At 40.4% G+C, this 27,831-nt stretch overlaps 4 protein-coding genes across 7 annotated transcripts; 3 read left to right on the forward strand and 1 right to left on the reverse strand.

Annotated features, from left to right (window-relative positions):
- Positions 1-360: 360 nt before the first annotated feature.
- Positions 361-3,428, reverse strand: LOC103710416 (U-box domain-containing protein 12-like). Of its 4 annotated transcripts, none has more exons than XR_604621.4 (3): positions 2,660-3,427; positions 1,612-2,586; positions 361-757 (listed from the first exon to the last, which is right to left on the reverse strand). XR_604621.4 is itself a non-coding variant. In XM_008796112.3 (3 exons), exons 1-2 carry the CDS (start codon positions 3,181-3,183, stop codon positions 1,665-1,667), a joined length of 1,446 nt encoding a protein of 481 aa, XP_008794334.2. In that variant the 5' UTR covers positions 3,184-3,428; the 3' UTR covers positions 361-757; positions 1,635-1,664. The 4 variants fall into 4 exon arrangements, 3 of the variants coding, with proteins under 3 accessions (XP_008794334.2, XP_017699102.2, XP_017699101.2); XM_008796112.3 differs by having other exon boundaries at positions 1,635-2,586; positions 2,660-3,428; XM_017843613.3 differs by lacking the exon at positions 361-757 and adding an exon at positions 1,132-1,542 and having other exon boundaries at positions 1,635-2,586; positions 2,660-3,428.
- Positions 3,429-7,584: 4,156 nt separating this feature from the next.
- On the forward strand, positions 7,585-14,560 carry LOC103710415 (gamma-tubulin complex component 2). Its single transcript, XM_008796111.4, has 21 exons — positions 7,585-7,787; positions 7,893-7,951; positions 8,129-8,174; positions 8,301-8,435; positions 8,518-8,649; positions 9,626-9,709; positions 9,799-9,897; positions 10,252-10,343; positions 10,546-10,618; positions 10,695-10,847; positions 10,951-11,070; positions 11,164-11,217; positions 11,727-11,810; positions 11,907-11,981; positions 12,084-12,233; positions 12,327-12,452; positions 12,538-12,645; positions 12,723-12,785; positions 12,870-12,944; positions 13,890-14,086; positions 14,168-14,560. Exons 1-21 carry the CDS (start codon positions 7,719-7,721, stop codon positions 14,292-14,294), a joined length of 2,121 nt encoding a protein of 706 aa, XP_008794333.2. The 5' UTR covers positions 7,585-7,718; the 3' UTR covers positions 14,295-14,560.
- A 462-nt stretch (positions 14,561-15,022) lies between these two features.
- On the forward strand, positions 15,023-16,503 carry LOC103710414 (replication termination factor 2-like). The gene has a single exon (XM_008796110.4). The coding sequence runs from the start codon at positions 15,190-15,192 to the stop codon at positions 16,228-16,230; it is 1,041 nt and encodes a 346-aa protein (XP_008794332.2). The 5' UTR covers positions 15,023-15,189; the 3' UTR covers positions 16,231-16,503.
- Positions 16,504-23,382: 6,879 nt separating this feature from the next.
- LOC103710413 (probable CCR4-associated factor 1 homolog 7) lies at positions 23,383-24,822 on the forward strand. The gene is made up of 2 exons (XM_008796108.4): positions 23,383-23,702; positions 23,790-24,822. Exon 2 carries the CDS (start codon positions 23,821-23,823, stop codon positions 24,646-24,648), a length of 828 nt encoding a protein of 275 aa, XP_008794330.1. The 5' UTR covers positions 23,383-23,702; positions 23,790-23,820; the 3' UTR covers positions 24,649-24,822.
- Positions 24,823-27,831: the final 3,009 nt, after the last annotated feature.

Consider the following 27,831-nt stretch of genomic DNA (forward strand, 5'->3'; position numbering starts at 1 on the left):
TTCACAGGGCATTGCATTCCCAAGTAAAGAAGTGTCTTACGTACGGCAACTAGAGATACCTCCAAACATCATCCCTGAATTGCCCCTTTCGCTTTCTCATCCATTTCTTCCATCAGCACCAAACAGCTCAGGCATTAGAAAGCGGCTGGCCATGACAGCCATACACCACCAACCACCCATAATTCCAAAAGGAGTACCATTCCACCCTACCAACCATCAAGTCTCCCTTGCATCTCTTGCCCCTTCTCCTTTCTTTTAAGTTTCCTTGTTTTTTTGGTATAGGTTGTCCCTTCTATAGAACCGGCCCAATCCTTAAGCAACTGAGGCAGTCGTCTAAGGCCCCGATCCAAAGAAGACCTATAGCAGAAAAGGCCTCGAAGATAAAATAGAAAAGAAAAAGACCTTCTGTGAGTTCGTCTTAGGCCGGTCCACTGCAGAAAAAATCTCAAAGACAAAACGGCCTTAGACCTCTAATCCTACCCTTTTCTTAGAATACTAAAAAAATTAAAGAACTGAGATGGTTCATCCAACATTCGACACTAACTCTTTATACATCCACTCGCTCTTCTCTTATACAATCTAACAACCATTATCATTAAATTCACATAAAATAAACTCCTATAGACAGATCGAAACAAACACAAAGAAAAGAGAGGCCAGCTAACTTGTAACTATACGAGACCGTTACCTATAGAAGACAACGAATCGAGAGGGCTTTTCAACTACAAGTTTCTCCCCTGGCATTCCCTCCTCCCTCCTGTAACAACACGTGCATTCCATCAGCAAGCATGATTAAAGTAAAATAAGTTATAAATTAAACAGACAAAGTAAACCGTTTCAGCGGATTTTTGTATGCATAGCGTTGATCTCTCTGTAAACCATATGTTCTAGAAAGAAATTAGTTCAGCTTTAAGATCCATGCATGCTCTCTCTTCTTTTTTTTCAGCTCTAATATGCCATTTCCCGAAGACCTAAAGATTCCCAACTCGTCACAGTAACCATATGTACTGCAAAAATTATAATAATTGCTTTAATATCATGTTGAAATTACTAATTATTTCAAAAGCTTATGATAGAATAATATAAATTTATTTATATATTTTATATTTTTTTACAGAATGAACGCATGTGTTATCAACGAAACACCAAAATAGATATAGAATTACTCCAGAAACAGTCCACAGGATCAAAATAACGGCCACAGTGTAACATGCTGAAACCTTTAACTTTAAAATATCACAGCCGTTGCTCAAAACCATACCAACGGCCAAAGTATGTATATGTATTAAAAAGCGGGGGAATTAAGAGGCAGAGAAGGAGATCTGGCTCTGGTCTGCCATTCGGCCGTGGAGGTGGGAAACTGAGAAAACGGACGACACTTCCATCACTCACCCAATGACGTAAAAGGCCAGATGACAACAAAACAGAGTCCGGGACAAAGGGAGGTCTCGAAAACCAAAACCACCCATGGCTTACTTCTGTGGTGCATATCGTAGAGCAAAACTACGGCAGTAGTTTTGGGAAATAGGCCGAGGCCTCATTCTAGGAGAAGAGAGGAGAGAGAAAAGTTAATACGACGAAAATGGGAAGTAAAACAAAGAAGAATACAACCTTCCATTTTTGGTAATTGTCACCTTTGGTTTGTGGCTTGGTCCGCCGCTGGACTAGAAGGGCAAGCTCTTGGAAGTGGAGGAAGCGGCGAGCGCCTCCAAGTGATCCGACGTCGCGAAATCCTGCGGGAGGTTCGCCCGCCTCACGATCCTCCTCATGTTGCTCTGCAAGCTCTGCTGCACTAATTGCCTCACCGCCCTCCTCTCCTCGCTCATCCCCGCCTCCTCCTCCTCCCCCTCCGCCGCCCCTCCAACTAGCGGCGCCGACACCGCCGGCACGCCGCAGCACCCTCCTCCTCCCCCCTCGCCGAACCCTTCCGAGACCTGCTTCCCCTTGTCCACCCTCAGGATTTCAAGAATCCTGGACGCTCGCTTCTGGGCCAGGGGGCTCCCCAGGAGCGTGAGCTCGAGGAGGGAGGACATGATTCCGGCCTCGATCATGGCCGCCCAGTCTCCGTAGGACTTGTGGGCCATCACCATTAGCACGTACGCCGCCTTCTCCTGGCACCCCGGGGCGTCCGACCAGTTGAGGACGTCGACCAAGATCGGGAACGCGTCCCGCGATCGGCTCACCGCCCGCCGTCCCTCGGGCGCGGCGACGAGGTTGGAGATCACCGAGAGCACCCGCTCGCTCACCTCCACGTCGCTGACCGCCGCCAGGAGGCAGGGGACGATGTCGGCGTCGATAAGGTAGGGGGTGTTGGCGGCGGCAATGGAGAGGTTGAAGAGTGCCCGGAGTGCGTCGTGCCTCTCCTGAGAGGAGCCTCCACCCCCGGCGGTGCCGCTAGGGTTCTTGAAGGCCCTCACGAGGAATGGTATCGCGCCGGAGGAGCCGATGACCGGCTTGTTGGAATCTAGAGCGCTGAGGCCAAGAAAATTCGCGACGATCGCTTCGGAGACCGACGGGGAGCTCCCCGATTCGATCAGGCTCAGCATTTTGTGCACGGCTCCGGCCTTCACTACAGCCGCCTTGTTCCTAAAATTAGAACCTCTGATGAGAAACGACGAACTTATAGACCCCGATCGGAGAAGGAAACGAGAGCGCTTACAAGTCATTGCCGATCCCTAGATTGAGAAGGGCGTAGAGCGCCGAGATCTGGAAGTCGATATCCGGGGAGTCGAGCATTCCCACCAGGGGAGGGATGGCGCCGAGCATCGCGAGCGTCTTCCTCGTCTCCGCGTTGTCCTTGGAGAGCCGCCGCACCTCCCCGGCCGCCTCCTTCCTTCGATCCCCTCCCACATTGTCCCCGCCGCCGGACTGGAGCCTCCCCACCACGAGCTGGAGCTCCTCGAAAACCACCATCCTCTGCCTCGTCTCCGCCTCCACCTCGTCGGAGCCGGCCACCGAGACCTCCGCTCGCAGCAGCTCCGCTAGCCGCTCCGACCGGGGTTTCCTCGGCCGCTGCTCCGGCGACCCGAAGGCGGCGCCTCCCTTCCGCCGGTGCTTGGAGACGCCGCACATCATGGCCTCCAGCAGCTTCCGGCGGAATGCGGCCGCGGAGAAGTCCAGCCACAGACGGAATCCTCCGGCCGCTGCCAGGGATCCGGCATCTCCTCGCTCGCATCTGGCCATGTCGAAAATCCCTCGGGAGTCACATCGACGGCAGTCGAAAGACGACGAGAGAGCGGAGGCTTGGAGAAGAAGCCATGGCCGTACTCATCTTCACTCCCGAATGCTCTCTTTATCTCTCTTCCTTTTCTCTTAATACGACACTATAGGTCTCTCCAGTCTCTCTCTTTGTCGGTTTAAATTAGGATCTAGCTAAATTATTTTTTTACTTTTAAGTGCGCAAGCTTGGATTTATTTGTTAATTTACCAGTTAATCTTTGTTCGAAGGGATTAATCTATATTTGTGAATAACGATTTTGAGAAGAGGAGTGATATTGGTACTCTACGACTTTTTAGCTTTCTGTGTACGTGGGGGACAGACGTATTGATTTGTCGGAGTTTTAGTGGACGATGGGTGGAAATTATCAATGCGCCTTTTATATAAGCTGGCTTTAGTGAAATAATTTTTAGGGCGTCGATGTGGATTAAATTACATGAATGCCAATTCTCCTATTTAACTAGTAGAAGTCGGTTGGACGAAAGAGCGTGGAGCGCAAGTATGAGCTGAGTTAATGGGATTCCGTCACCGTTAGTCTCGGGGAAAGAGCGGGAGGTTGGTGAGGAGTCCGTACGGTAGCAATGATTTTTTCCTCGGATTCTCGGTACGAATGTAGGATTGTGGCGAGATTCTTGTGGGAAAAATGTTAAAGATGGAGGCAAAGTTCTGCACCCTTACTTGAATAGCATTATAACAGCTCTTAAAACATGTCCAACCTTTCAAATAAAGTGTATTAATATTTATTATCTTATCACAACAGCCATTATATAATGATGATAATGTCTGTTATTTAACATTCATATTAGTTATTTGAATAATTAATATTTTAAAGTTCATGTGACAGTTAAAAAAATAAAATATATTTAGTAAGAATTACTGGTCGGTATTTTATTTCCAAATAAACTAATAAGACACTTTAGCATGAGCCAACAGTAATTATTATTTTCGTGGCAATTGAAGATAGGTAAACTACTGGTTTTCCAGCAAAATCCTCTTCAATCTTGAAAAAGTATTTATTACCTCCAAAATCCAATTTGACAAAAACAAAAATGGGTTGATTGGTGGATTGCAATTAGTCGACATTTGGTTAGCTTGAACTGAGAGATTGGCTTGAAGTGGAGAATTTTACATACAAATAGAAAAGAGAAATATTAAAGGTTGCCGGAGTTAACCTAATGAAGGCTCTTTAATGCTTAAGTCAGGCAGAACCTTGATAGAACGATGAAGATTTAAGAATGTGTGCTATGTAGAGTGGAGTAGATATCAATATATGTACTTTGATGCCCTCTAGATCCTACGTATATAGAAGTTTGGGCATTAAGTTGTTGCCCGAAAAGAGCAAGCATGTTGAAATCATCGAACGTGCAATAATTGTCTAAACATGCGGGACAAGATGTAACTATCTTGCAACGTATCTTGGCATCTAATCATCCTTCTTAATAAACTTTAAGCATCTTTAGTGCATTTTGAATAAGAGACACATGGCTCATTATTATTGGTCGGCCGATTTGGTTATCATTATAGGTCGGGTGGTCTAATTGGTTAGTTTGGCTCGATCATTTATAACCTACTTTGATTTGTTGTGATTTGTGAAGGAACTTCAAATGTTCTCCGGAATGATCCCATAGATACATGAAAATTATAGGAAAGTTCATCCAATGTTAGAACCTGAATATTTTAATTCGTTTAATTTCTTTCCTTCCACTTTACCATTTTCATAATTTCCCCTGGAGAGAATGACGGGATGGGAATTAACGCGGGCGGCGGGGTGGTAAACTTGTGATTTAGTTGCGAATCCGTGTCCAGAAATTCTGTCGGTTGTTAGCTTTACGGAAAGGATGGGAGTGAGAGTGGGGCATTGGCCGAGGGTCCAGGTTTGTATCTTTCGCAATGATTGATCTTCTTTTGCAAGGTGGATCACTAGATCACGCTTCGCACAAATCTTCAAGTAAGCCAGTCATCCAACCGCATAGATCTCGAATACCTCCAACGCATAAAATAACGGAGAGATCACGGGAGTAGTGGATTTAGATTAAGATGGATTAAGATACAACGGTGTCTATAACTAATTTTCCTTTGCTGGCATCTGAGCATACTTGATTAGTAAAATACTTGGCTTGAAAGCACACGAGCCTAATCAAATACATATAAATATTTAATAATATTTTTTATTTATTAATTTAATATTTTTTAAATAATATAATATAATATAATAATTTTGTTTTAACTATATTTTTTTAATTACGATCAAGAATTGAATTCAAGCTCCAACTCGAGTTTGAATATGGCCCGATTGATTGTCGAGTTGAATCGATCTCGAGTGTTGTTTTTTTTTTTATATATATCAAATCAAGTTTAAGTATGAATATTAAGATTCGATCGTTCTCAAGTTGAATCTTAAGCCTAAATATTTTGAATTGAGTTGAGCTTGAGCCTCTAACTACTTGGCTCGATTGCACCCTTAACTGCAGTAGCGGTCTACTAATGTTGATCGTCCGCTCATGGATCTTTTTGACTGGAAACAGCTTAATGGTAGGGACACAACTAAAGAGTACTAGATGGTCTCCTATGATGTTTTTGATGACACTAAAATGAGCCAAGATCTTGGAGAAATTTGAAAGAGATGGGCATATGCTATGGTCTCAAGTAATACTGATCTAGTTTCAAATTATTTAGTATATTATTTTAAGGCACGTCCATTTTGCCGAGTTGAGTCTGCTGAGCGTCCATGACAATTGAAAAGGTTCAGCTGCGGAGAGAGAGAGGACATGGCTCATTCATTATTACTTCAGATACACTCGACATGTTAAATTTTCGTACAAAATATGATCGACTTCTTTGATGAAATACATCAAAAAACTTGAAAAATGCTATTAATAAGATCATTTTTTTGAGAATAATAATAATAATAAAATTACATGCATTTTTGTGGTAGGCAAAAATCAGCATCGAAGCATCAGACCTTATAATGGTAAACCAGAAGGAGAACACATATGCATGCTTGGGTTGGGAAACTCTTGTCATGGTTTCTTCTCTTTTGCTGTAGATATAAGGGAGCACATGCATGAAGTGTTTAGACAGGAAAATCTTAGGCAAAACAATCTCAAAATATTATAAATTTGATGAAATAGAGAGGATTTTTGAATGAAGATGACATGAGAATGGTAGGTTCAATCTTGTGCTGCAGAGAGCTCGGTTTAGAACCAAAAACAAGGTCAAGGACTATTCTTCATCTTTACTGGAAATGCCATTTTTTTACTGCTTCAAGACAAGAATGCATTTGGAGTATAATTCTTGCAAGTTAATTTGGAAAATTATAGTTTGAATTAGTTTGTTAGCATGACTTACTGAGAGAAAAGGAAAAATGATAGGTTATAGGAAATGGAGCTTGTGACTTTTAGTTGCTACTTGTTTTTCACTAGTTCAACGCAAACTATTTTGTAGCGCTCAAAACTTTAGTTTTAAACCATGAGTAACGTTTCCTATACCCCAACATCCATCAATATGTCTATTATTTTCTTTATGGGTCCGATGTGCTATTTATGGTCAAAGTGGTTGCTTTTGTCCTCAATAGTTCACCTAGATACTAGGTTTACCAATATTGATGTATTGTGGTGCGAGTCGCATTTTACGTGCTAAACTTTTATTTTTGTTTCTCTCTTTTATCATGGATAATTTGCTTTCTATTTTTTTAAGTCAAAGCTAAAAATATCACAAATAAATTGCATTGTGTTGAGATTTATATATACAATATTTTTAAGTACAACATTACGAAACTTTATAAATATCTTAATGTATAACATTTTCAAATGCAACAATGTAAGAACGAATACTCCATGCATATTTCAAAGCTTACCATATATAGCTCTCATATAATATATGCAGATGTATAATCTTCTCCGTGCATTAGATATTTTTATTTTTTATTTGATTTATTTCTAACAAACGTTTTCTTCTATTTTGGGTTACACACAACACTAAATATCATATTGAGCAACGTGCAACTCATATTTTCCATCTATCTTGCAACAAATAACTTCCTCCTTTGATGCATTTCAATTAAAGATAGCAATGTAAATGATCAAACATTCTTTTTGTGACCTTCTGACATTTTTTACATAACAATAGAATAAGGCTTCTAATATTTAGCTGAAATTTGTAAACAACAATAGGATATTGTATGCGACATGAAAACTTATTAACTAGCCCAGAATATTGTATCCCCTCCAAAAAAAAAAAAAAAAAAAAACTTGGCCAGGATCTCACCTTTTAATATGTAGCTGACCCGCATATTCGCAGTCGAACAGCAAATCCTCAAGCCGGCTACGAGGAATTGGGAACAAAAAAGGGTCAAATAGCCAGAGAGAGAGAGAGAGAGAGAGAGAGAGAGAGAGAGAGAGAGAACCCGCCTTTTTTTCCTTTTTGCGACGCCAACCTCCTCTCAAATTCGTAGGGTATTAAATCTAGGGTTTCGATCGAAACCGGATCTCGGGCCATCACCATGGACTCGACCCCCGGGACTCCCCGATGGAACCTCGAGCGTCCCTTCCTCACGGGCCGATTCCATCAGGTACTCTTCTTCTCTCCCGAGCTCCTCGCCCTCGACGATCGAAGGGCCTCTCATTTTTCTCTGTCTTCCGACCCGCCGTCCCTCCTAATGTCCCGACGATTTCAGGAAATCAAAGCCCCACCTCACACCACAGTATCGAAACCCTTCTCCATGGATTCCTTCAGGTATACTTCAATCTCAGTGTTCCACCAAGTCAACAATCTCCATCAATTGTCTCCATTTTATGCATATATGTTCCATTCTACGTACTGGCATTATATTTTCAGTGATCTGTAGCTGGTAAGTTGATGTTTTTCTTCTTTATACTAAAAATTCCTTTTTCGAAACTTTCTGTTCGGCAGTCGAGGCACTGATAATGTCATTGGATCCTATCCTGTTTCGGTCCAGGTATGACATCTTCGTATAGTAAATTCTTTGAGTTGATCACTGTATTCAACTTAATGTCACTTCTAAAAAGATATAACCTTTAATGAAGAAAAAACATCAAAGCTATAAGTTTTCATGATAATATAGGAGCTCTTGGTCATTGATGACTTGCTATCTGCTCTGGTGGGCATTGAGGGGCGATACATTTCAATAAAAAGAGTGCGAGGGAAGGAAGGCCATGTGATATTTCAGATCGATCCATCTATGGACCTGGCACTGCAGGTGAGACCAAAGGATGTGAAGAATTGGTTGTAGGAAAAAAGATTAAAATGGAGCTGGGGTTGATCAGCTTTAAGTGGTGCAGGAATTGACACAGCGGATCTTCCCTTTATGCGAGGACTTTGTGTTGATCAGTCAGTTTGTTGAGTCCAAGTCCCCATTCAAGAATGGCCTGGTTAACCATGCATTTGCTGCTGCACTGAGAGCCCTCCTTCTGGTATACTACCTTTCTGTTTTTCCTGAATTTTTCTTTGGTATGATGGTTGTTTGCCCTGAATTTTTCAGGTGTCTTTTATTCTATGGCAAGTCATACAACTTGAAATTCACAACCAACAAGTTTTGTGAAATCAATTTGAGGCTTATTGCTTTCCTTTTTTCAATGCGGGCATTTGTTGGCCTTCTGACACAAACCCAAACTTGGTCTCTTTATTTAGGTCTTCTGTTTCTTCTGTTTCTTTATTGATGTGCTACAAATGTACTGTTTCTTTTCTAGTTTGTTGTGATCTGACCATATATACATGTATTGCTTGCTCATTTTTATTTTTCAATGTATGCTGACCTAAATCTGCACCTGAATGGAATCCCTATGCAATCAACCGTGAGTAAATTTTGACTTCATCAAATGCAATATCTAATCACATAAGGAGGTTTTCAAATATTTCGTATACTGGATGATATTTCCCAACTTTAATAATTATATCAACAGTAGAAATTTGTTTGTGGTTTTGTATAATGCCAGATGTATGCTTTCTCAGAATATTTGAAAATAATGTTGCACCACTTTTCCTGTGAAATGGAATGCTCTCCTTTACATCAGAATGTGAATTTTAACGTCTTTTTTTTTTGTCATTTTGATAACAAGGGGACTGAATAACATCTTTGGATCTTACGGATCATTAGAGTACCTTGATCTTTCCTAGCAAAGCTAATCACCAAACATTACTTTGACATTCTACTTTAATAGGTTCATCCCAGTTAACAGTTATATGTCAATAAATCAATATGCATATCTGTTAATTATTATATGTCTCTTTAACATTATTGACATTTCAGTTTTCGATTAACTGAAAATAGTTTGTGACTTAATGTGGCAGCTACTGTTAGAATTATTTCTCCAGTTTTTTGACACAATTCTTTTGTAGTGGGGGGTCCAACCTTTTGCATGATTCACCTATTTTCTTGTTTGATATCAGGATTACCAAGCAATGGTTGCACAACTTGAACATCAATTCCGCCTTGGAAGACTTTCTGTTCAAGGATTGTGGTTTTATTGTCAGGTTGAGGTTTTTTACTGTGTCTACTTTTATATACCAACTCATTTGTATTCATTCAATTACCATGTGCTGTTGCTATGCGCTGCTTCCAGCCAATGATGGGATCACTGCATGCTTTGTCCATTGTGGTCGAGAAGGCTTCTTCTAACAACTATTCAGGCTCTGCAATGCTTAACCTCTTGCAAAGCCAGGTAAATATCTTATTCTGCAGTCTTAGTTAGTGATTAAGTATTCACATTGTTATAAAATTCCTCAGTTTTTCCTCATCGTGATCTGCATTATTTTGAATGTTTTTTTTAAGGATCATTTGTATTTAGCAATCAGTCCATAACAATATTTCATCTTGTAGATTTTTTCTTTTGTCATCCAGAATATCTGGACACTGATTTACTTGCATTGTCCACTTCGGTGCCCTACCTTTTCTCCCCTCTTCTAAAGATTTGACTTTGGCAATCCATGCAGCCTCCACCTGAAAAGTTTGTGCATATGCTCTATCTTTTGCTGGATGTTACAACATGTCATCCTTTTTTTTTCCTGCAATGCAGGCCAAGGCTATGGCAGGTGACAAAGCAGTTTGGTCATTGCTTGAGAAGATGACACAGTGTGCAAGTTCTGCATACCTGGGCATATTAGAGAGGTGTCTACTTGTGGAGACCCTGTTATTAGATTTCACTTTTATGGTTTCACCATTAATTGACCTCGGCTCTGCTTTTTCTTACTGTTTTGGTTCTAATTTAGTGTAGCAATCATGTTCAGTTATTTTGTAGAAGCTCTGAGGTTATTTACTTTCTTTCTGAAATCTCCTGTTACTTTTGTTTCTAATAACATTCAGTCTGCAGGTGGGTATATGAGGGAATAATTGATGATCCTTATGGTGAATTTTTCATTGTTGAAAACAAATCACTTCTGAAGGTATCTGATATGAGTTGTGGATTGACAACTTGTAGTTTTTCGCTATAATGGATCTTTAAATTATATGTTTTTACAGGAGAGCCTCACCCGAGACTATGACACCAAGTATTGGCAACAGCGATATAGCCTCAAAGATGGCATTCCTAGTTTCCTTACCAGTGTTGCAGGGACAATTTTGATAACTGGGAAATATTTAAATGTAATGAGAGAATGTGGGCATCATGTTCAGGTACGCTGTTAATTCTTTCATATGTCACTGTCTATATTTTATCTGAAGGATCAAATCACCATTTTTTGAGCGTAGTTGTGAGTGCCCAACTTGTCATGGTTAGGTCCCCTTATCAGAAAACTCAAAATTAACAAGCTTTGGAACAAATCATCATTATCTGGAATGTATCAAAGCTGCTTATGACTTTGCAAGTAGTGAGCTCTTGAATCTCATCAAAGATAAGGTAGACTATGATTTCTGGTGTCTATCCTGTTTTTAGAACATTGGTTTCTTGTGCCACCAGCTAATATAAGAATAATTTATATTATTTACTCAGTTTGATCTCATTGGAAAATTGCGGTCGCTGAAGCGCTACTTACTTCTGGACCAGGTACTTTAGCACATTATTTATTTTCAACAGTAGTTGGTATATCCGTGGGTAAATGCTTTGCAGCTGTCAAGTGTATTCTGTATTTGCCAACATTAGTTCTTTATGATATATTCCACAACCATTTTTCATTTTAAGTGTATCATCTGTCTTCTCCGTTAGTTGGTATTGATCTGTTATATGGGCTTCTATACAGTTTATTTAGGGAATAGATGTCTTTTTTTGAAGTATGCCTATTGATATTTGCAATCAAATGCTTAATTAGAGGATTTTTTTTAATCAAATGATTCAAGTATGTTGTTGGTTATCAAATGTTTCTTGATGCTCTTTCCCTCCTAGTGCTATGGAGGTGGCATAAAACTCAGCAGTCTTCTGTTTATCTTTTTTTTTGGAATGAAATGCTTTATATGGTTGCTTATTTATTATAAAATATTTTCTTTCTGTCATCATAATTACTTCCTTGAGATTTTTTTTTAGTACCTTCACTTATTAAGCTATTCATGGTTTTACAGGGTGATTTTTTGGTTCATTTTATGGACATTGCTCGAGATGAGCTTGCTAAAAGACTAGAGGACATTTCTGTTGAGAAGCTGCAGGTTCTTTTCTTAGAACTTATGACACTTTTTTTTTGCAGAGACCTGACTGTCTATGAACAGGCCTAAATATGGTTTCTCTGTCATGTAATGTTACAGTCTCTGCTTGACCTTGCTTTGCGCAGCACTGCTGCTGCTTCAGATCCATGTCATGAGGACTTGACATGTTGTGTGGTAAGTGATACATTGCATTGTTAACCATGAGTGACACACACACACCAATATAATATTCATATTTACTTCTAATTATCTGTATTCATATATACTGCCAAACAGGAAAGAGCCTCATTGCTCAAGAGACTGACTACACTTAAAGATTTGGAATGTGTTTATCCTCCACATTTAAACAAACCTGTTCCTGATAGTGATGACCAGCCTGAGCCATTGAGCATCATGGGCTTGGAAACATTCTGCCTAAATTACAAGGTCTTTTGTATTCCCATGCTCACTTGTCTCCTATTGTTATCATGACTTCCCCAACTACAATTTCATAACTTCTGTAAATTGGATAAATTTCAGGTTCAATGGCCATTATCACTTGTTATTTCAAGAAAAGCTTTAACAAAGTATCAGTTGATTTTTCGGTTCCTTTTCCATTGCAGACATGTCAACCGCCAACTTTGTGTGGCATGGCAAGTGCATCAAGTATCAATCTTTCTGTTTCCTCCATATAATTCATTTGATCAATTCTGATCTGCGTTTATTAAATTAACTGATAAATATTTTACAGGGATTTCGTGCTTTCAACACATTGGGAACTCCCATCTTGCGATCTTCTATTCTTTGTCGCAGTATGCTGAAATTTATAAATAGCCTTTTACATTATCTAACATTCGAGGTAAGGTTTAGTTTTTAGATAAACATATATTCTGCAAGTGTTGGAATGTTGATTCTTTGGGTGTATATCTTTCTCAGGTTCTTGAACCAAATTGGCATCTGATGCATGATAGACTTAGAATTGCAAAGAGCATAGATGAGGTTTGTGGTTTGGATATTATCTGCCCAGGCACATTATAGAAACAGTACTGGATTTACATTGTTGCTATTGGATAATGCTTACAGGTTATCCAGTTTCATGACTTCTTCCTCCAGAAATGTCTGAAAGAATGCTTGCTTCTTTTGCCTCAGCTTCTTAAGGTGGTCTGCTTGTTTTATTTATTCAAATTTTTAATATAAAGAAACATATCAGTAAAAATAAGTAGTCAATTATGTTCTTCGTGGTTTTCCCCTTCTTATGGTGGAGATTCTATCATTCTTTATTCGCAACCTGAAAATGATGTGCTGAGGCATGCTTTTATTTTTCTGTACCTTTTTTCTACTTTTGTGAAACTTGAAACCCCTGTCATCTTTTTGTTTTTTGAAATATAGCTTGAAGGGAATTTGTTTTTCCGATGTGCCTATTGTTGCACTAACTCTAATCTTAACCACCAAGCCTTTCCATTAAAAAAATAAAGCAAGCCTTTTCCTATTTATATGGGCTCCTCCTTGCAAGCATTGAGGATTTCATATCAGTGGCTTTTGATCCAAATTCAATCCTCTGGAGTTAGGAAGACCATTTAGAAGGAATAGACATATATTGGTCTTGTTACACTTTCACACTTAAGCAAGCAGGGAGATGCCTATCTCTGTGCATGCAGATGGGCTATTTCTGTGTGCATGTTGTAATGTTGTATGTATATATGTATGCATGTATGTGTGCATATGCGCGCATCATGTGTGCTTCTTGTTGATGTTTCTCGTTTTTAACATATGTTAAACAGTTAGAGTTCTCAATATTATTCCCTTGCACAACTATATTCTATCAGAAGTGGAGCTCTATGAGATCTTTTATTGCAAATGCTGATCGCTATGTTAGCACCTCCCATTTAATTAGAGAGTACTGAGGTGATAAAACAACACCCATCCATGCTGAGAAAATACTGGGGGCTGTGTCTGCTGGAAGCTGATGATACATTTCTTATGCATATGTCTACATGTTAAAATTTATAGCTCAGATAATGTCAGAAAAATTGATATTTGGTTATTTAGAAGCTTCTGGTGCAAAAAATGTTCATGATTCTTATGCCATCTAACTACATGCAGAAGGTCGAGAAGCTGAAATCAATATGCCTTCAATATGCAGCTGCCATTCAGTTGTTGATACCATCAATCTATATACCTGAGCCGGATGCTGCAGTTGGTTCATTTAAAAAGGATCGATCTAAACCAAGGAGATCACAGAGTAGAAGTCAGCAACTGAAGCTCGCAGCAGAAAACTCCAAAATCTGCGATTCCATCTTGTATGTACCTCTGTTATCAGGTCCATGCGAAGAATCCAGATGGAACATTTTGTGAATTTGCTTTTGCTTCATGTAATGCAGGAAATTTGAAAGGGAATTCAATGCTGAGCTTCAAAGTCTTGTGCCCATCTTGAGCAACAGTTCACAAGCAGAGCCATATCTGACACATCTTGCCCAATGCATTCTTGGGGTGGGGAGCGAACAGTGAGTTACTTGACGATTGCTGCACCACTTTGCTACTGGAAAGGTCACTCTCTCTTCCTCACGTGTACCTGTGAGTAGTGACTTTTTGTTGCAAAGGTAAATGCAAATATCCTAAGTACATTGTTAAGCCAACTGCGCTAAATGTATTCTTTAGGCTTGTTATATGCCTCTGTGGTAACAGTTCTTTATTGCGAGGATAGAAAAGCCAAAGTTTGTATCCTTTACTGGTAGTAATATACATGGGTTTATTAAATGGTTTTGTTGAACTTATTTGCATGGGTTTAAAACCAATATATTTGTAACGTAATGAAGAAGTTGTAGCCGGGCTTTGTTTCCAACGGAATGATCTAGGTTCAAAACGCGCGGACGTCGATTAAATGTAGGAACCGGATGTCCCCAGCATGGTTTGCCCGTTAGAAGCGCTATTGGTCCTCTGGTACTGAGGTGGTGCTGGAGTTACGTACTTACACGCTGGTTCGCCCATGCTAGTGCGGAGGGTATGAGAAACTTTCTATTTGTATCGAACATTTTCTGATGGAGGGAGGGTCCGGTGGAAGCTGCTATGTGGGTGAGGTTAATTTTCCTCCCCTTCTTCTTTTTTTTTTTTTTTTTCTCTTCTATAAACCAAAAAAAAGAGAGTTGTAATTAGTATTTTGGGAAAGGGTTCGAGTCGGTCTTTTGACTGTTACCCGTGACTCCGCGTGCTTAAACTAGGTTTATATAACATCCGAATCCGGTAACCTTCGAAGGGCTCTCTCGCTGCGGTGTTGCGGTGGTTCTCCGTCTCAGAGATCGCGCCCTGTCGATAAATACCAATTGCCGTGCGCCCGAAGAACTCTCGAGACTCTCGGTGGGATCTTCTCTCCATCGATTAAGAGGGGAAAGTAGAAACCCTAGAAATGGAATCTCAGAAAAAGCTCCGGGTTTTCGTTCGTTCGCCCGACCTCGTCCTACCCTCCCGGGCGCTAACCCTAGCCCCTGATCTCACCCTCCGCCGCCTGAAGCTCGCCTTCCTCCCCCAATCCCTCCTCTCCCAAGCCCTAACTATCGATTCCCTTTACTTCTCTCTCAACGGCAAGCCCCTCCCGGACGACTCCTCCCTCGCCGCCGCGGGCGTCCCCGATTTCTCCGCCCTCACCCTCCGTCTCCGCCTCCGCGGCGGCGGCGGCGATGGCGGCGCCACCGGGGCCGAGTCTCGCGACTGCTACCTCAACATGTACGCGATCAAGAAGCCCGACAAGGTGGATCCCAATGAGACCCGGCTCTCCAAATGGACCACCTGTGCCCTATCCGCTGAGCCCCTCTCGCCCCCCTGTGTGATCGACCGGCTGGGCAACCTCTTCAACAAGGAGCCGCTCGTTGAGGCTCTGCTCCACAAGAAGCTTCCCAAGGAGTTCAGCCACGTCCGGGGATTGAAGGACATGATCCCAATCCATCTCACCCCGATCCCCAGTGCTGCCGTTTCCGAGACCAAGTTTCAGTGCCCGATCACCGGTCAAGAGTTCAACGGGAAATATGGATTCTTGGCGATCCGTGGATGCGGGCATGTTTTGAGCGTCAAGGCATTGAAAGAGGTCAAGTCATCGACTTGCTTGGTTTGTCATAAAGAGTTCTCGGATATGGATAAGATTGTGATTAATGGAAGCGCAGAGGAAGTCAGAGTGCTGAGGGAGAAGATGGAGGAGGAGAGGGGGCGGCTGAAGGTGAGGAAGGAGAAGAAGGTGGGTGCATGTCTGAGTGGTACAAAGCATGCCAATGATGAGAAAGGTGGTATTTTGGATAACGGGAAGAAGGATGGGCGTGCTAAAAGGTTCAAGGCAGTTGATGTGATGCCAACTCATGCTACGAAGGAAGTATATGCATCTATCTTCACGTCATCGAAGAAATCCGATTTCAAGGAGACCTTTACTTGCAGGTCGCTTCCGCTTGGGAGAAACTGATGGGGACGGACGTGGTGGACAGACAGGAGCGTTTTGTTTTATCATACTGTTTCATGCAGGTTTGAGGTCGCTTCTTATTGTATAAGGTGCTTGATGCATTTTTTTAAAAAAAACATAAGAAATCAGCATGAAAACTCTTTTAGAGCAGTTGACTTGTCAAGTTTGTGCTCCTTCACGTGATGAATATTAAGGAGGTGCTGCTGAATTTATTGCATAGATACTGTTTTAATGCATTTGATCATCACGCTTCTTAGAATGGACACAGTTTGAGCTCTTTTTTCTGCTTATGGATCATGTATTTTCTCTCTCTCTCTCTCTCTCTCTCTGTGTTATATAAGGAAGCTATGTAAACTATTTTCTTGGTTAAATGAGCCAACCATTCCCGAGTCTGCCATAAATTCATTTGTTTTAGGTGTGTGAGTATGCACTTTGAAGCTGACTATTGAGCATCTTATCTTTTATTGATATGTTTGACTGATCATGATGCCCAAATATTATGGTGAAGTTTTGTGCACATAACTAGTGTATACGTTGTGGTATGGATGGGTTTTAGTAGTCTAAAAATTACTAAGTTAGAGGTGGTACACTTAAGGCAAGCATTCTCATATTTGATACTAATGGATGTAATTAATTGGTGATTTGCTGCTGAATTAAGGATCTCGGGTAGATTATTTATTCTCTAGAGGACTTAAGTCTTGAGGCATAACTTGATGTGCACATGTTCTTACTACATACTTTAGCTACTATTTAGTTAAATATGATCAAATATTAAGCATAAGATTATTGTAGATGGACGTCAGCAGTCTATTAGTGGTATAGCGAGTCATGGTTGGTTTACGTTATGTTGTAACTTATTTGTGTCACAAGTAATATCGTTAGTTGATTTTTTCTTTTGGTGGCTAGCTGGTTCATTTGCAGGGGCAGCCGTGCCCAACCCATGAACATTAGGTTATTTTAATGAGAATCATGACTGGACTTTAGTGTTCTCAATTTTGAAAACAATGAAATCTATGACAGATGTGTTGTATCCTTTTCTTCTCCCTTTCCTCTGTTCTTCCTTTGTCCTTTGCTGTTGTAATTGCTCATTGCACACAGGTTTTTGCGTTTACAGATCTTTCCGTGACCACTCAAATCCTTCAGTTAATGAACAACAGATTTTCTGTATGCTTGCAATATATGACATAGGACAGTCCTAAAGGGATGCTCTGTCTACAAACATAGATATTGTACTACAAATTGCACTAATTATTTTGAATCAGCCTGAGAAGTTCTATTTGCAACCAAATGGTGTAAAAGAAAGATAAAATATTCTATGCAAACCAAAGGCCTGGATTAGATATTGCGAGATGAGGAAAAGGTTCAATGAAAAGCTGAAAATAATATTTAGTTAAACTAAGCAACTGAACTAGTAATATAACTACAAGATGTTCAAGTGGGAGCCCTAGAGAACAAGGAGGTACCCAGTAGGCATTGCTTTATCCATAGAAGACTCCCATCAAATACCTAAGAAAGCACCTTGAATGCCGTCACAAGAGTCACCAGAGTTGTCATGAGAATAATATATCCTTACCGATTTGGATGCCTCTTGGGTTTGGGAAAGGCTAGCCATGGATAAGTATCCTATATTTGAAATCAACTTGCTGGTTTTGTATCGTATGGATGAAGATATGAGACAATGGTTTTCGTGTTAGAATTGGGGACTTAGTGGTTTAGCACTTGGTGTATTGGGTTTTCTAGGAATGCAGGTTTTCAGCATCTTCTAGGTTCAATTTAGTGGGAATGTAAGGATGTTTGAAGAAAATCAGCATCTTCTGGCTGTGGGGATGTAAAAGAGAATCGAAAGGTTTTAGTAGCAGGCCACCCCCTAGTTGACTGGACGATGCTCCTTTTAAAGCTGCTGAGGGCCTGTTGCAGTGGTGGTGAAGGGGCCTTTTAAAGTTTGATCTTGATCATAGTTGAGCTGAAAAGGTGAGGGAAACAGGAAAAGAGAAATGAATAAAAGCCAAAAGAGTCGGGGATAAGAAGATGTAGACTTATTTAGGGTGGTATCACAACGTAATTAAATCTCAATCATGAGAGAGAGGTCAACAATCAGCACTTTTATATCTTTTCAGTGAATACTAAATGATAGACCAGAGGGGAAGGATGGTACTTTTAGGTAGACAAGGACATAATTAAGTCCCTCGTCATGGCAATTAGTCATAGCTTCCAAAAAAGGCATCAGCGTAGGGCATCAGGTAGAAAAAGGGTTGTGATATCTAGCTAATGACTAACAATAAACCTTGTGCCAAGGATTTAAATACCGCCAGTTCGGTATGGTACCATCGGCACTGTACTATTCCAACAGAAACAGTACTGGTATGGGTATGGGACATCATTCTTTCTTGAACTGGTTTATACTGACCGTATCAGTTTGTACTGGTTAACTCTCGACCATCTAAAGCAGCTATAAACCATCTAAAGGAGCCACATCTGGCCTTTCTTTGGTGCCCAACCTACCAAGCTAATTTGTCCTTTAATCTCATGATCGCCCATAACCTGCAGTCTGCAAACCTAGCACCTATCAGTTGCAGAGCTGCTGCAAGCTGCCCCATTGGTCTCTAAAATCAAATCCATTCTATCTGTTTTGAAATCTAAACCTTTGAAACTATTTTTTTCAATTAATCCTTCTTCCTGCATTAACCTTTGCATTAATTTGCCACTTATCCAAGTTCTGTTTTGTGCATCATTTACAAATCATTGGGCATGATTTTTTCCCTCTTAGTTGCAATGCATGAGATCATATAGGATTATGTTTAGGGCACCTATAGCAAGGATTGTAAATGCAGATGTCTAGCTGTTTTATCTGGAATTTATTTATCAAGGGAAGCTGAATAAGTATGTATATTGATATTGTCTTTTTTAAAAGGAAACATGCAACATAACTAGTGGGGTGTTTTCTGATACTTCTTTTTCATGCAAAAAATTGCAACCCCCGATTATATGTGCTTTGCTGAGTCATATTAGGACTCCCTATGTTTTTTAAAGTTTTGGGATGCTTATAATTGTATGGCATCTAAATGACCTTTAGTTCCTTGTTAAGTTAGATGCAATTCAGACTGCCATGTGTTTGGTTTCTTGTGTTTTGAGTACCTCTATATGCATATGTTGTGTTTTTTGAGTTTTGGAATTTGGGAATGCATTATTTGATTGTTGGTTATTTTCATATAATCCTTCGCTGGAGAATTTTGCCAAATCTTCTTCTTTGTCCATATACTGTTCATCGATTCATTAATTCTATGTTTAAGATGCTTATCATAAAAATAGTGAATCAAGATGAGATGGTGCGTGCAAATTCTTCTATTTGTAAGGTTCACGAAAGGTTTGACAGGATGGTGTGAAAATTCCATAAGATGATCGGGTTTTTAAAAGAGATATATTGACTGGATGGAGCAAAAAATTTGATGAAATAATCAAAAGCAATGAGAAGGATGTCTTCTTGTTCTTGTTTTTGTAATCCATCTTTTTGTTAAGAGTGGCCTTAGGATTCATCATTTGCTGGGAAGCCATGAAGAGATGCATCCATTGGCATCCCAATAGTATCTTCGTTACTGATATTTGACATCAATATGCTGTGAAAAGTATCTATATCAATGTTCTGAGAGTTATTTCAAGGACTATGATGCTATCTCAACTCTGTAAGGAAAGATCCTTGAGGATGTTCACATTGAGCAAACCTTAAAGTAAAGCTCTTGTTGAACCAAATCATTATAAATACCTTGTTTAAGATGATTGAAGATTGTCTTTTTTTTAATATTTTTCTTCAAGTGCTCAATATTTGTTATGGAAGAACCAACTACGTGCTGGAAGGGAAAACATGGCATATGACGCTGCGCATAGTGCTTTTTTAACTTGTTCATGGGGAATAATTGGGAGAATTCTGATGTGATTCAGTTGCGAGGCTGCTTGATCTTTATTCCTTGTTTTTTTTCCCTGCTGGATCATGTCATTTTCGTTTGTGCAGTTTATAAGGTGAGCTTCATGAGGTGGAAAAGCATCTGATAATGATGTTCTTGCTGCAGATCTTGGGAATATATATGGGTCAGATTTAAATAATTTATTTGTATTCTCCATCATTTACTTGGACCACAAATCCTTGACTTTAGGAAGGAGTAGGAATTTCACTTCAAAAATTTAGGATCCAAGAAGATCCTATTTAGGTTTATGTTATATCAGAAATTCAGAACCAAGTTATAAGGTTGTTTTGGTGCCTATTATTATTAACTACGCAGGTGAGGATTTCGGGATTGAATTATTGGACTGTTGATGACTTTGAGGAACTTTAAAATCATCAATCCACTTTTTTTTTTTGTGTGTTTGTAACCATCAACTGATCAACGCCCTTTTTCTTGCTCACTGCACCTAGATGTGATCTGGTTTTGGAATCCAGTTTTCCAGAGTTGTAGGGAAATAGCTATTCAATGTCGGGGGTTGAAACCTTTTGTGTAATTCCTAAACACACCAATGTCAACAGAGGCAAGAAGGATGAAACATGTTTTCAACCAAAATATAAGACCGACCACAGATCTGGCAAACATGTCTTGCATATATTTTTTCATGACTGGTGAACTTAAGAAAATTTTTCGTGCTAAAGGTCATGTTTGAGTTTATAATTATATTTCCCTTCCCATGAACAATTTGTTTTTTATTTCTATTACTTGAATATTGACAAGATTTTGGTATGAGAGGTCTGTCGCTGCAGCTTTATTGGTCAAGGGTTTGTAGTGTGTTTGTCCCTGCCTTTTATTCCTTTTCATAACCATATCAAAGCACCATTGCTTGTGATAGATCAATGCATTCCTTCGTTCTCATATCTGTAAAAAAGAGTTCTTGTCTTCTCATTATACAACTCCTTGTGTCTTCAGTTCTGGAATACATTCTTTTGCAAAGAAAACTGACGCTGTTAATATTAATATACCTAATATATTATGTTAATATTATATATTATATTATATTGATATAACATATTTATATTTATGATATATTATACTATAACAAATTATTAATCATATTATTATTCAATTATAATTTTAAATTATAATAGAGATGTATTATTGCACATTATATTTATATTATTAAATTATTTAATATATTATTTCTATTTGCTCTATGTTTCTAATTAAAATAAATATTAATTTTAAATTATATATAATATAAGTATAAATAAAAAAATATCAATCTATAATGATAATTAATAGATTTTTATAGGAGTAATAATTTTTAGGATTAATAAATATTTATGCATGCATGGCCGTATGGTGAATGGGGTAAGGTATAAATTCTCAATTTTTATGCCGTCAATTGCGCTCTTAGATTCAGCTGTGACAGATGACAATAAAGATGTGCACTCCTTTCACACAGCGCGATATAAAACTCCTCTTCACCCATTTGTTAAGGTTGACTTGATGAATCTTCAAATGATTATACCATACACGAGAATGATTATTGACCTGATGAGTCCATGTTTTCCAACTATTTTCAGATTTATATGGCCGACAATCGCATGTATCACTTCGTAAAATTTCTTCCCTTCTCCGGTCATGGGTCATGGGTCATGGTCAAGTCGTCCCCAAATTGGTCAAATCTATGCTGCTTTCCAGGGGGTTTCCCTGGGGTCATGGACTGGCTTGAATGAAGAACGCGCCCAAGACTATCAAGTTTGGCAACCCAGTTTGCCGTGGCGGCGAGAAGTCATCTTCCACCTTGCCGGGATTGACCGCGTCATCGCCACTTTGTTTAATAACTGGGTCTAGTCTTTACCCCTTGGTATCCATCTCACCCATCATGTTCTCAAAGACGCTTCCAACCAAACACGGAGTCCTCACAGTCTCTATGCTCACCTCTTTGCATCTCTGATCTATGACATTGGCTACTCACACTACTTTCACGTGGGCACAACCAGCTACATCACTAGCAATAAGACTACATAAAATAGAAGAAACGGAAGACAGTTGGATCTAGAGAACATTTTTCAAATAATGAGCAGTAAATAAGGCGATCCAGTCAGCAGCTTGGTTTGCTTTCTGAAAAATGTGCCTGACTTGGACCGCACGGCACTCCCGACCCGACTTGTCTTTTAACTACTCGCTCAACTTACACACCTCATCTTGCTGGAAAACTCAACACCTTTAATCTAGGGGGATTGGAGAAAGTGAAGTGACCCATCTTCTTGCCATAATATGAAGTCGACAGGTACGTTATAAAAAAGAGTTACAACTCTCATATACATTAACTTGTGCTGCAACCCAACCCAAGGGGCTGCCATTTTTGTCCAATGAAAGATACCAAAATTTGAACCTCGACCCATCCAATTAGTCAGTCCTAGTCTCCTAGACTGTGCAAGTTGATAAGGTCAATGAGCACCGGGAAAGTTGATGGTTAAGCTCACGGGGGTGACGAGAAGCAAGCAACTCAATCATGCTCCAGCTTCTGCAGCCCAACTGGCGCTTCCCGTCGCCAAATTCTCCCCCCCCCCAATCCGCCCCGGTCGGTCTAAAGTGCGGGCCGGGTCGGCCTTGCGACCCGAACCGGTTCCTACCGACCTCCAACAACCGCACAACTCACACCAAAATATCTCTTTTGCATCCGGATTCGTGCTGCACGCGCCTTCGCATGGGATTCCTCGCCACGCTACGTGGCAAGTATCCATCCGCTGGTTCTCGTCCTGCAAGCTCTCCACCACCCAGCTGCAGTTGCTACCTACCTTCCAAGCCCGGGCCCACGCTGCCAGACGAGTCTACGGGCCCTCAACTCTGCCGTCCATTTATGGGCTCCCACTTCCCATCCGCCGATGACTCGTGTCCATCCTATTCCTACCATCTCGCATTCCGCTGCCGTCCTCATCTTGACGGCTAAAAAAGTTTCAAACGGCCCAACCCCGCGGTCCATAACGGCCCTCATCTCCATTACCACCACCCGCCTTCGACCGGCCCCGGGCCCCACCATAAGTCACTTTCCCGTCCTCTCTTCCTACTCAGGACACCGCCTTAACGCGCCTAATCCGATGATTGGACGAGAGAAAAATATGTTCCCATCTTAGCCATTAAAAATAGAACACGTGGAAGATAGTTCAGATATTAGCGCTGCCGGCAGAGCAGGGGAACGAGAAGGGGGGCCGTACCTTCTTTTATCCTCATCTTCCCCTCCGGTGGTTCTTTTTTCTTCCCCTGCGAGAGACCCTCCTCGCTTCCGCCGTGATGCGACGATGGGAGTGAGGCGAACAGCGCGTCTTTAGAGGCCCCGCTTCCCTTTGTGGGCCTTCTCGAACCGCCTCTATTGACCTCCCAAAAAAAAATCCCTTCGTCTTCCCCCCTTTCCTCCGCCGCCATCAGAAGATTCCCACAACCCTAAATTCTCCCGCTCCCCCCCCTTCTCCTCCTCGCCGAGATCTCGCGAGATCCGCTGCGTCCTCCTCCAGATTCCACCCATTTGAGGTTAGATCTTGGCTCTCTCCTCCCATTTATAGGGTTTCCGTCTCTCGATTTGGTTTTATTGAGGTTTAGGGTTTTCTCGACCTTCAGATCGGCTAGGGTTTTTTGTTCATGTTCTGCGATGTCGTCCATCCTGCCCAAGAACGAGACCGTCCAGATCCGGGAGGTGTGGAACGATAACGTCGACGTGGAGTTCGCCCTGATTCGCGAGATTGTCGATGATTTCCCCTATGTTGCCATGGACACCGAGTTTCCGGGCATCGTCGCCCGCCCCCTCGGCAACTTCAAGACGAGCTCCGACTTCAACTACGCCACCCTCAAGGCCAACGTCGACATGCTGAAGCTGATCCAGCTGGGGCTCACCTTCTCGGACGAGTCCGGCAACCTCCCAACCTGCGGCACCGGCCACGGCTGTGTCTGGCAGTTCAACTTCCGGGAGTTCGACGTCCACCATGATATATTTGCAACCGACTCCATCGAGCTCCTCCGCCAGAGCGGCATCGATTTGAAGAAGAACAATGAGAGGGGCATCGACGCCAACCGCTTCGGAGAGCTTCTCATGTCGTCCGGCATCGTGCTCAATGACTCTGTCCACTGGGTAACCTTTCATAGTGGCTATGATTTCGGGTACCTTCTCAAGCTGCTCACTTGCCAGAACCTTCCCGATACCCAGCCCGGCTTCTTTAATCTGATCAAGATTTACTTCCCGACGGTATATGACATCAAGCACCTGATGAAGTTCTGCAACAGCCTCCATGGCGGGCTCAACAAGCTCGCGGAGCTGCTGGATGTCGAGAGGGTTGGGATCTGCCACCAGGCCGGATCGGACAGCCTGCTCACCTCGTGCACGTTTAGGAAGTTGAAGGAATCGTTCTTCAACGGCGCCACTGAGAGATATGCAGGCGTGTTGTATGGTCTGGGTGTTGAGAATGGACAGAATACTCATTGAGTAAAAAAAAATTAGTATTATTAATAAGAATTGAATGAATGAAAAAAAAGCATGTTTGGTGAGTCTATGTGCGTGTGATGCTTTCTACTTTCTTATGTGTATTTCTAGTCCTTTGGCAGGAAAAGGTTGCACCCTTTCATGGTTCCAATTATCTTGATATATTGCTCTTGTGCATGCTGAGGTTCACTTATGCTTCTATATTTTTATTTTTTAATGGGTTTGCGGTGGATTATTGCGATGTTGAATTATTTGAGCGGTTGCAATCATGCTATTGACATTATATGTGGCATTACTTTGAATTGTATCCATTTGTTTATGAGACACTGGCAGCTACATGATTTCTGTGTCATTCAGTGGTGATCCAAGTAATCTAATGAGGAAATGCTTGCATTTTCTGCAATGCGTCATATTGCAAGGTATGTATCTGTTCTTACTTCTTCAAGATTTTGGTCGATAATCGGTACAATTTCTGATGCTGCTACCTTGTGTCTCTTTTAAGCAAGCTTCATCAAATGGATTTAGCTTGCTAATTAATGAAATTTGACTTTTCTTGAAGATGTCATTATTGTGCATTCATTAGTTTATATAATTATTATCAGTAGCAAGCTGCCTCTTCAGTTTACTTAGGCTGCATAAGTCATCTTTACATTTTGAATGCATGCATTGGCAGTTTGAAAGGATAATTTTTGCTCTTAGTGCAGGGGTTGGCTGGCATGGGATGAAGAAGGAGAATTGGCTGTTTGTTTACTAACTTTCTGCTTGATTTTTTGTAATTAGAGACAGGCTGTGACTTTTATTACTGGGGAACCTCAGTTGGCATCATCTTCTTAGAGCTTCTTCTGATGTAATCGATGAACTGAATTTGGGCTGGTACAAGGATGGAAGAGTGATTGTCGTGATCTTTTATGGAAACTTTTAGTGGATTTGAGTTTAGATCAGTCATTAACCATTTTGGGTTGGGGTAGATCTCCATAAAGAGGTGGCTAGTTGTGAGAGGTTAATGATTAGGATGAAGAGAATGGGTAGAGGAACAAGGATGGAAGAATGTGCATAGCAAAAGTTTTAAATATCTTTGTAAAGTTGATGTTGAGAACTGTTAACCAGTTGTGATTGGTCATGAAGCGGTTGACAGTAGGATAATGAAGTTGGATGACCTGTGAGAAATCTGGCCATTAGACACTGCACATATGAAGTGGTTGACATGGAGATTTTCCATTTTGGACATTGGATTATTGCCACATTTTGAGGTGATTACTTCTTGAAAGCTGAATGACACCCCACATATGTATTAGTTTGTCAGGTAATGTGAGCTATTTGTTGGATCATGAGCATGGCACTAGGAAATTAAGATATGTTCATGGAATCTATCTCTTAAACATTATTGGGCCTGGAGACTTGGATGGTTTGATGGGCACATTTTTCTTTTTATGCCATTTTGTAATAAATAACTTGTTAAAATGGTCATTAGTTATTGATATGTGCAAATATCATGGTATAGTCCTCTTGCTTATGCTCGGTTTTTCATGGATACAGAAACAAAGATCAAATTCGGGCACGTATGACATATCCAAGTGCATGACCCAGCAAGAGGAGGAAAAAGACATACATGTACATACAGGAAAAAAATTATCCAAATTATATTCTTTCAAATAAAAATATTATTTTCTAAAGGATTTTTAGCATGGATCTTTCTCATCTAAACTTCCCAATCAGCTTAAGTATACAAGAAAATGACATTTTGCAGAAGTATTTTAATACCTGTATCCTTGACCTATCGCTGATAAGAACAATGGCTGATGGCTAACATTAGTAGGATGAGTTGAAAGAGTTTTTATATGTATCAATATTATAAGGACGAGTTGAAAGAGTTTTAATCTTTATCAAGTGTCTGATGCATATCCAATTGGATACGTATCTGGCACATACTCTGAGAGCTGGACACGGTGTACAGGTACGCAGTTTATGCTTGTTTCATGAGTGTTTAGTTTTTTTTCTATAAAATTAATAATTGAAACTGCAAGTTTTCAATGAGTGGATAGCAAAAGTCATATTGATTATGTTCTTAACTCTTCTATTTACTAGTGTTTGTAACTATCAAGTCTGATCCAATCTGCATATAATTTCAAGTCCATTCTGCTTGCTGCTTTGATGTTTAATTACATTTTATTTTGGCATCTAGTTATATCTTCTTCATTAAAGGCATGACTATGCAAGATGGTAAGTTATAACAGAAGATAAATATGTTTGGCTTTCTGGTATTGTGCATCAAGGATTAAACCTTTCTATTATTAATGAATTATTTACCGAAGATGTTCAAGTGAATGAGGGTGCGAATTCTGGTGCTGCCAATGTTAGTATTCCATTGAAGTATCAAATAGTTGTTATGGAAACTAGCATTGGGAACAGTTCTATGTTTCTTGCTGTTACTGTATTGCAGGGTTCTTCATAAGTTGCAAAGGGAAGCCAATCATATCCAGACTACTCTTCATTGTATCAATTCACGGAATTGTTGAGATGATAAGAATGAGATATTTTCTAATGGAGAAAGCTCTGGATCTAGAATGTGCTAAGGTACAAGTTGTAAGTTACATTGACTTCCAAAAATACCTATGCAACTTATTGTTAAGTCCTTTTCTAGAAAGATGGCCTGTATGTTCGTTAATATATTAAATATTGAGACTCTTTTTCTTGTTATGATTAAGCTTGCCAGGTATTGCTTGCTTGGTGCTTTCCTCGTGGTTCTCTTTATCTAATAGCTCAGATATTTATGCATAACCTACTTAGTCTGTGACGGAGTTTATATAGCCTTTTGCATAAAAGGGCACTGGTTCTCAGGCAAATCAATAAAAATATGCATCCAATCCCTTCTCCTTTTTTCCACCGGTTTCTCTTTTCCTCTGTCTTCCTTCCTTTCTGACCCCTTTTCTCTTGATTCAAGACTTACTTTTCTGGCTTATGTTGCTCATGGCAAGACAATCATAAATTCTTCTTCCACAATTTATTCATTCATACCTGTATTCTCTTCCCCTTCAAGGTTTACCACTTTTGACCCTAAGATCCCCGTAATTACTAGGCTCATGTTATGCAATGTAATTTTCTATCCTCTTACCCATTTTAACATTGAGGGATAGTCCTATATCCACCTGATTAGAAATTCCTTTATAATCTATCTGGCGCTTTCTA

This window comes from Phoenix dactylifera, chromosome 7 (genome assembly GCF_009389715.1).
Source record: "Phoenix dactylifera cultivar Barhee BC4 chromosome 7, palm_55x_up_171113_PBpolish2nd_filt_p, whole genome shotgun sequence".
Taxonomy (NCBI): Eukaryota; Viridiplantae; Streptophyta; class Magnoliopsida; order Arecales; family Arecaceae; genus Phoenix; species Phoenix dactylifera.

Excerpts from the sequence above, each read along its gene's own strand:
- LOC103710416 (XM_008796112.3), bottom strand. The coding sequence starts at position 3,183 with ATGGCCAGATGCGAGCGAGGAGATGCCGGATCCCTGGCAGCGGCCGGA. Across the intron at positions 2,587-2,659 it reads CTAGGGATCGGCAATGACTT|GAACAAGGCGGCTGTAGTGA; the intron begins GTAAGCGCTCTC and ends TTCTAATTTTAG.
- LOC103710415 (XM_008796111.4), top strand. The coding sequence starts at position 7,719 with ATGGACTCGACCCCCGGGACTCCCCGATGGAACCTCGAGCGTCCCTTC. Across the intron at positions 7,952-8,128 it reads TTCTCCATGGATTCCTTCAG|TCGAGGCACTGATAATGTCA; the intron begins GTATACTTCAAT and ends TCTGTTCGGCAG. Across the intron at positions 10,619-10,694 it reads AAAACAAATCACTTCTGAAG|GAGAGCCTCACCCGAGACTA; the intron begins GTATCTGATATG and ends ATGTTTTTACAG.
- LOC103710414 (XM_008796110.4), top strand. The coding sequence starts at position 15,190 with ATGGAATCTCAGAAAAAGCTCCGGGTTTTCGTTCGTTCGCCCGACCTC.
- LOC103710413 (XM_008796108.4), top strand. The coding sequence starts at position 23,821 with ATGTCGTCCATCCTGCCCAAGAACGAGACCGTCCAGATCCGGGAGGTG.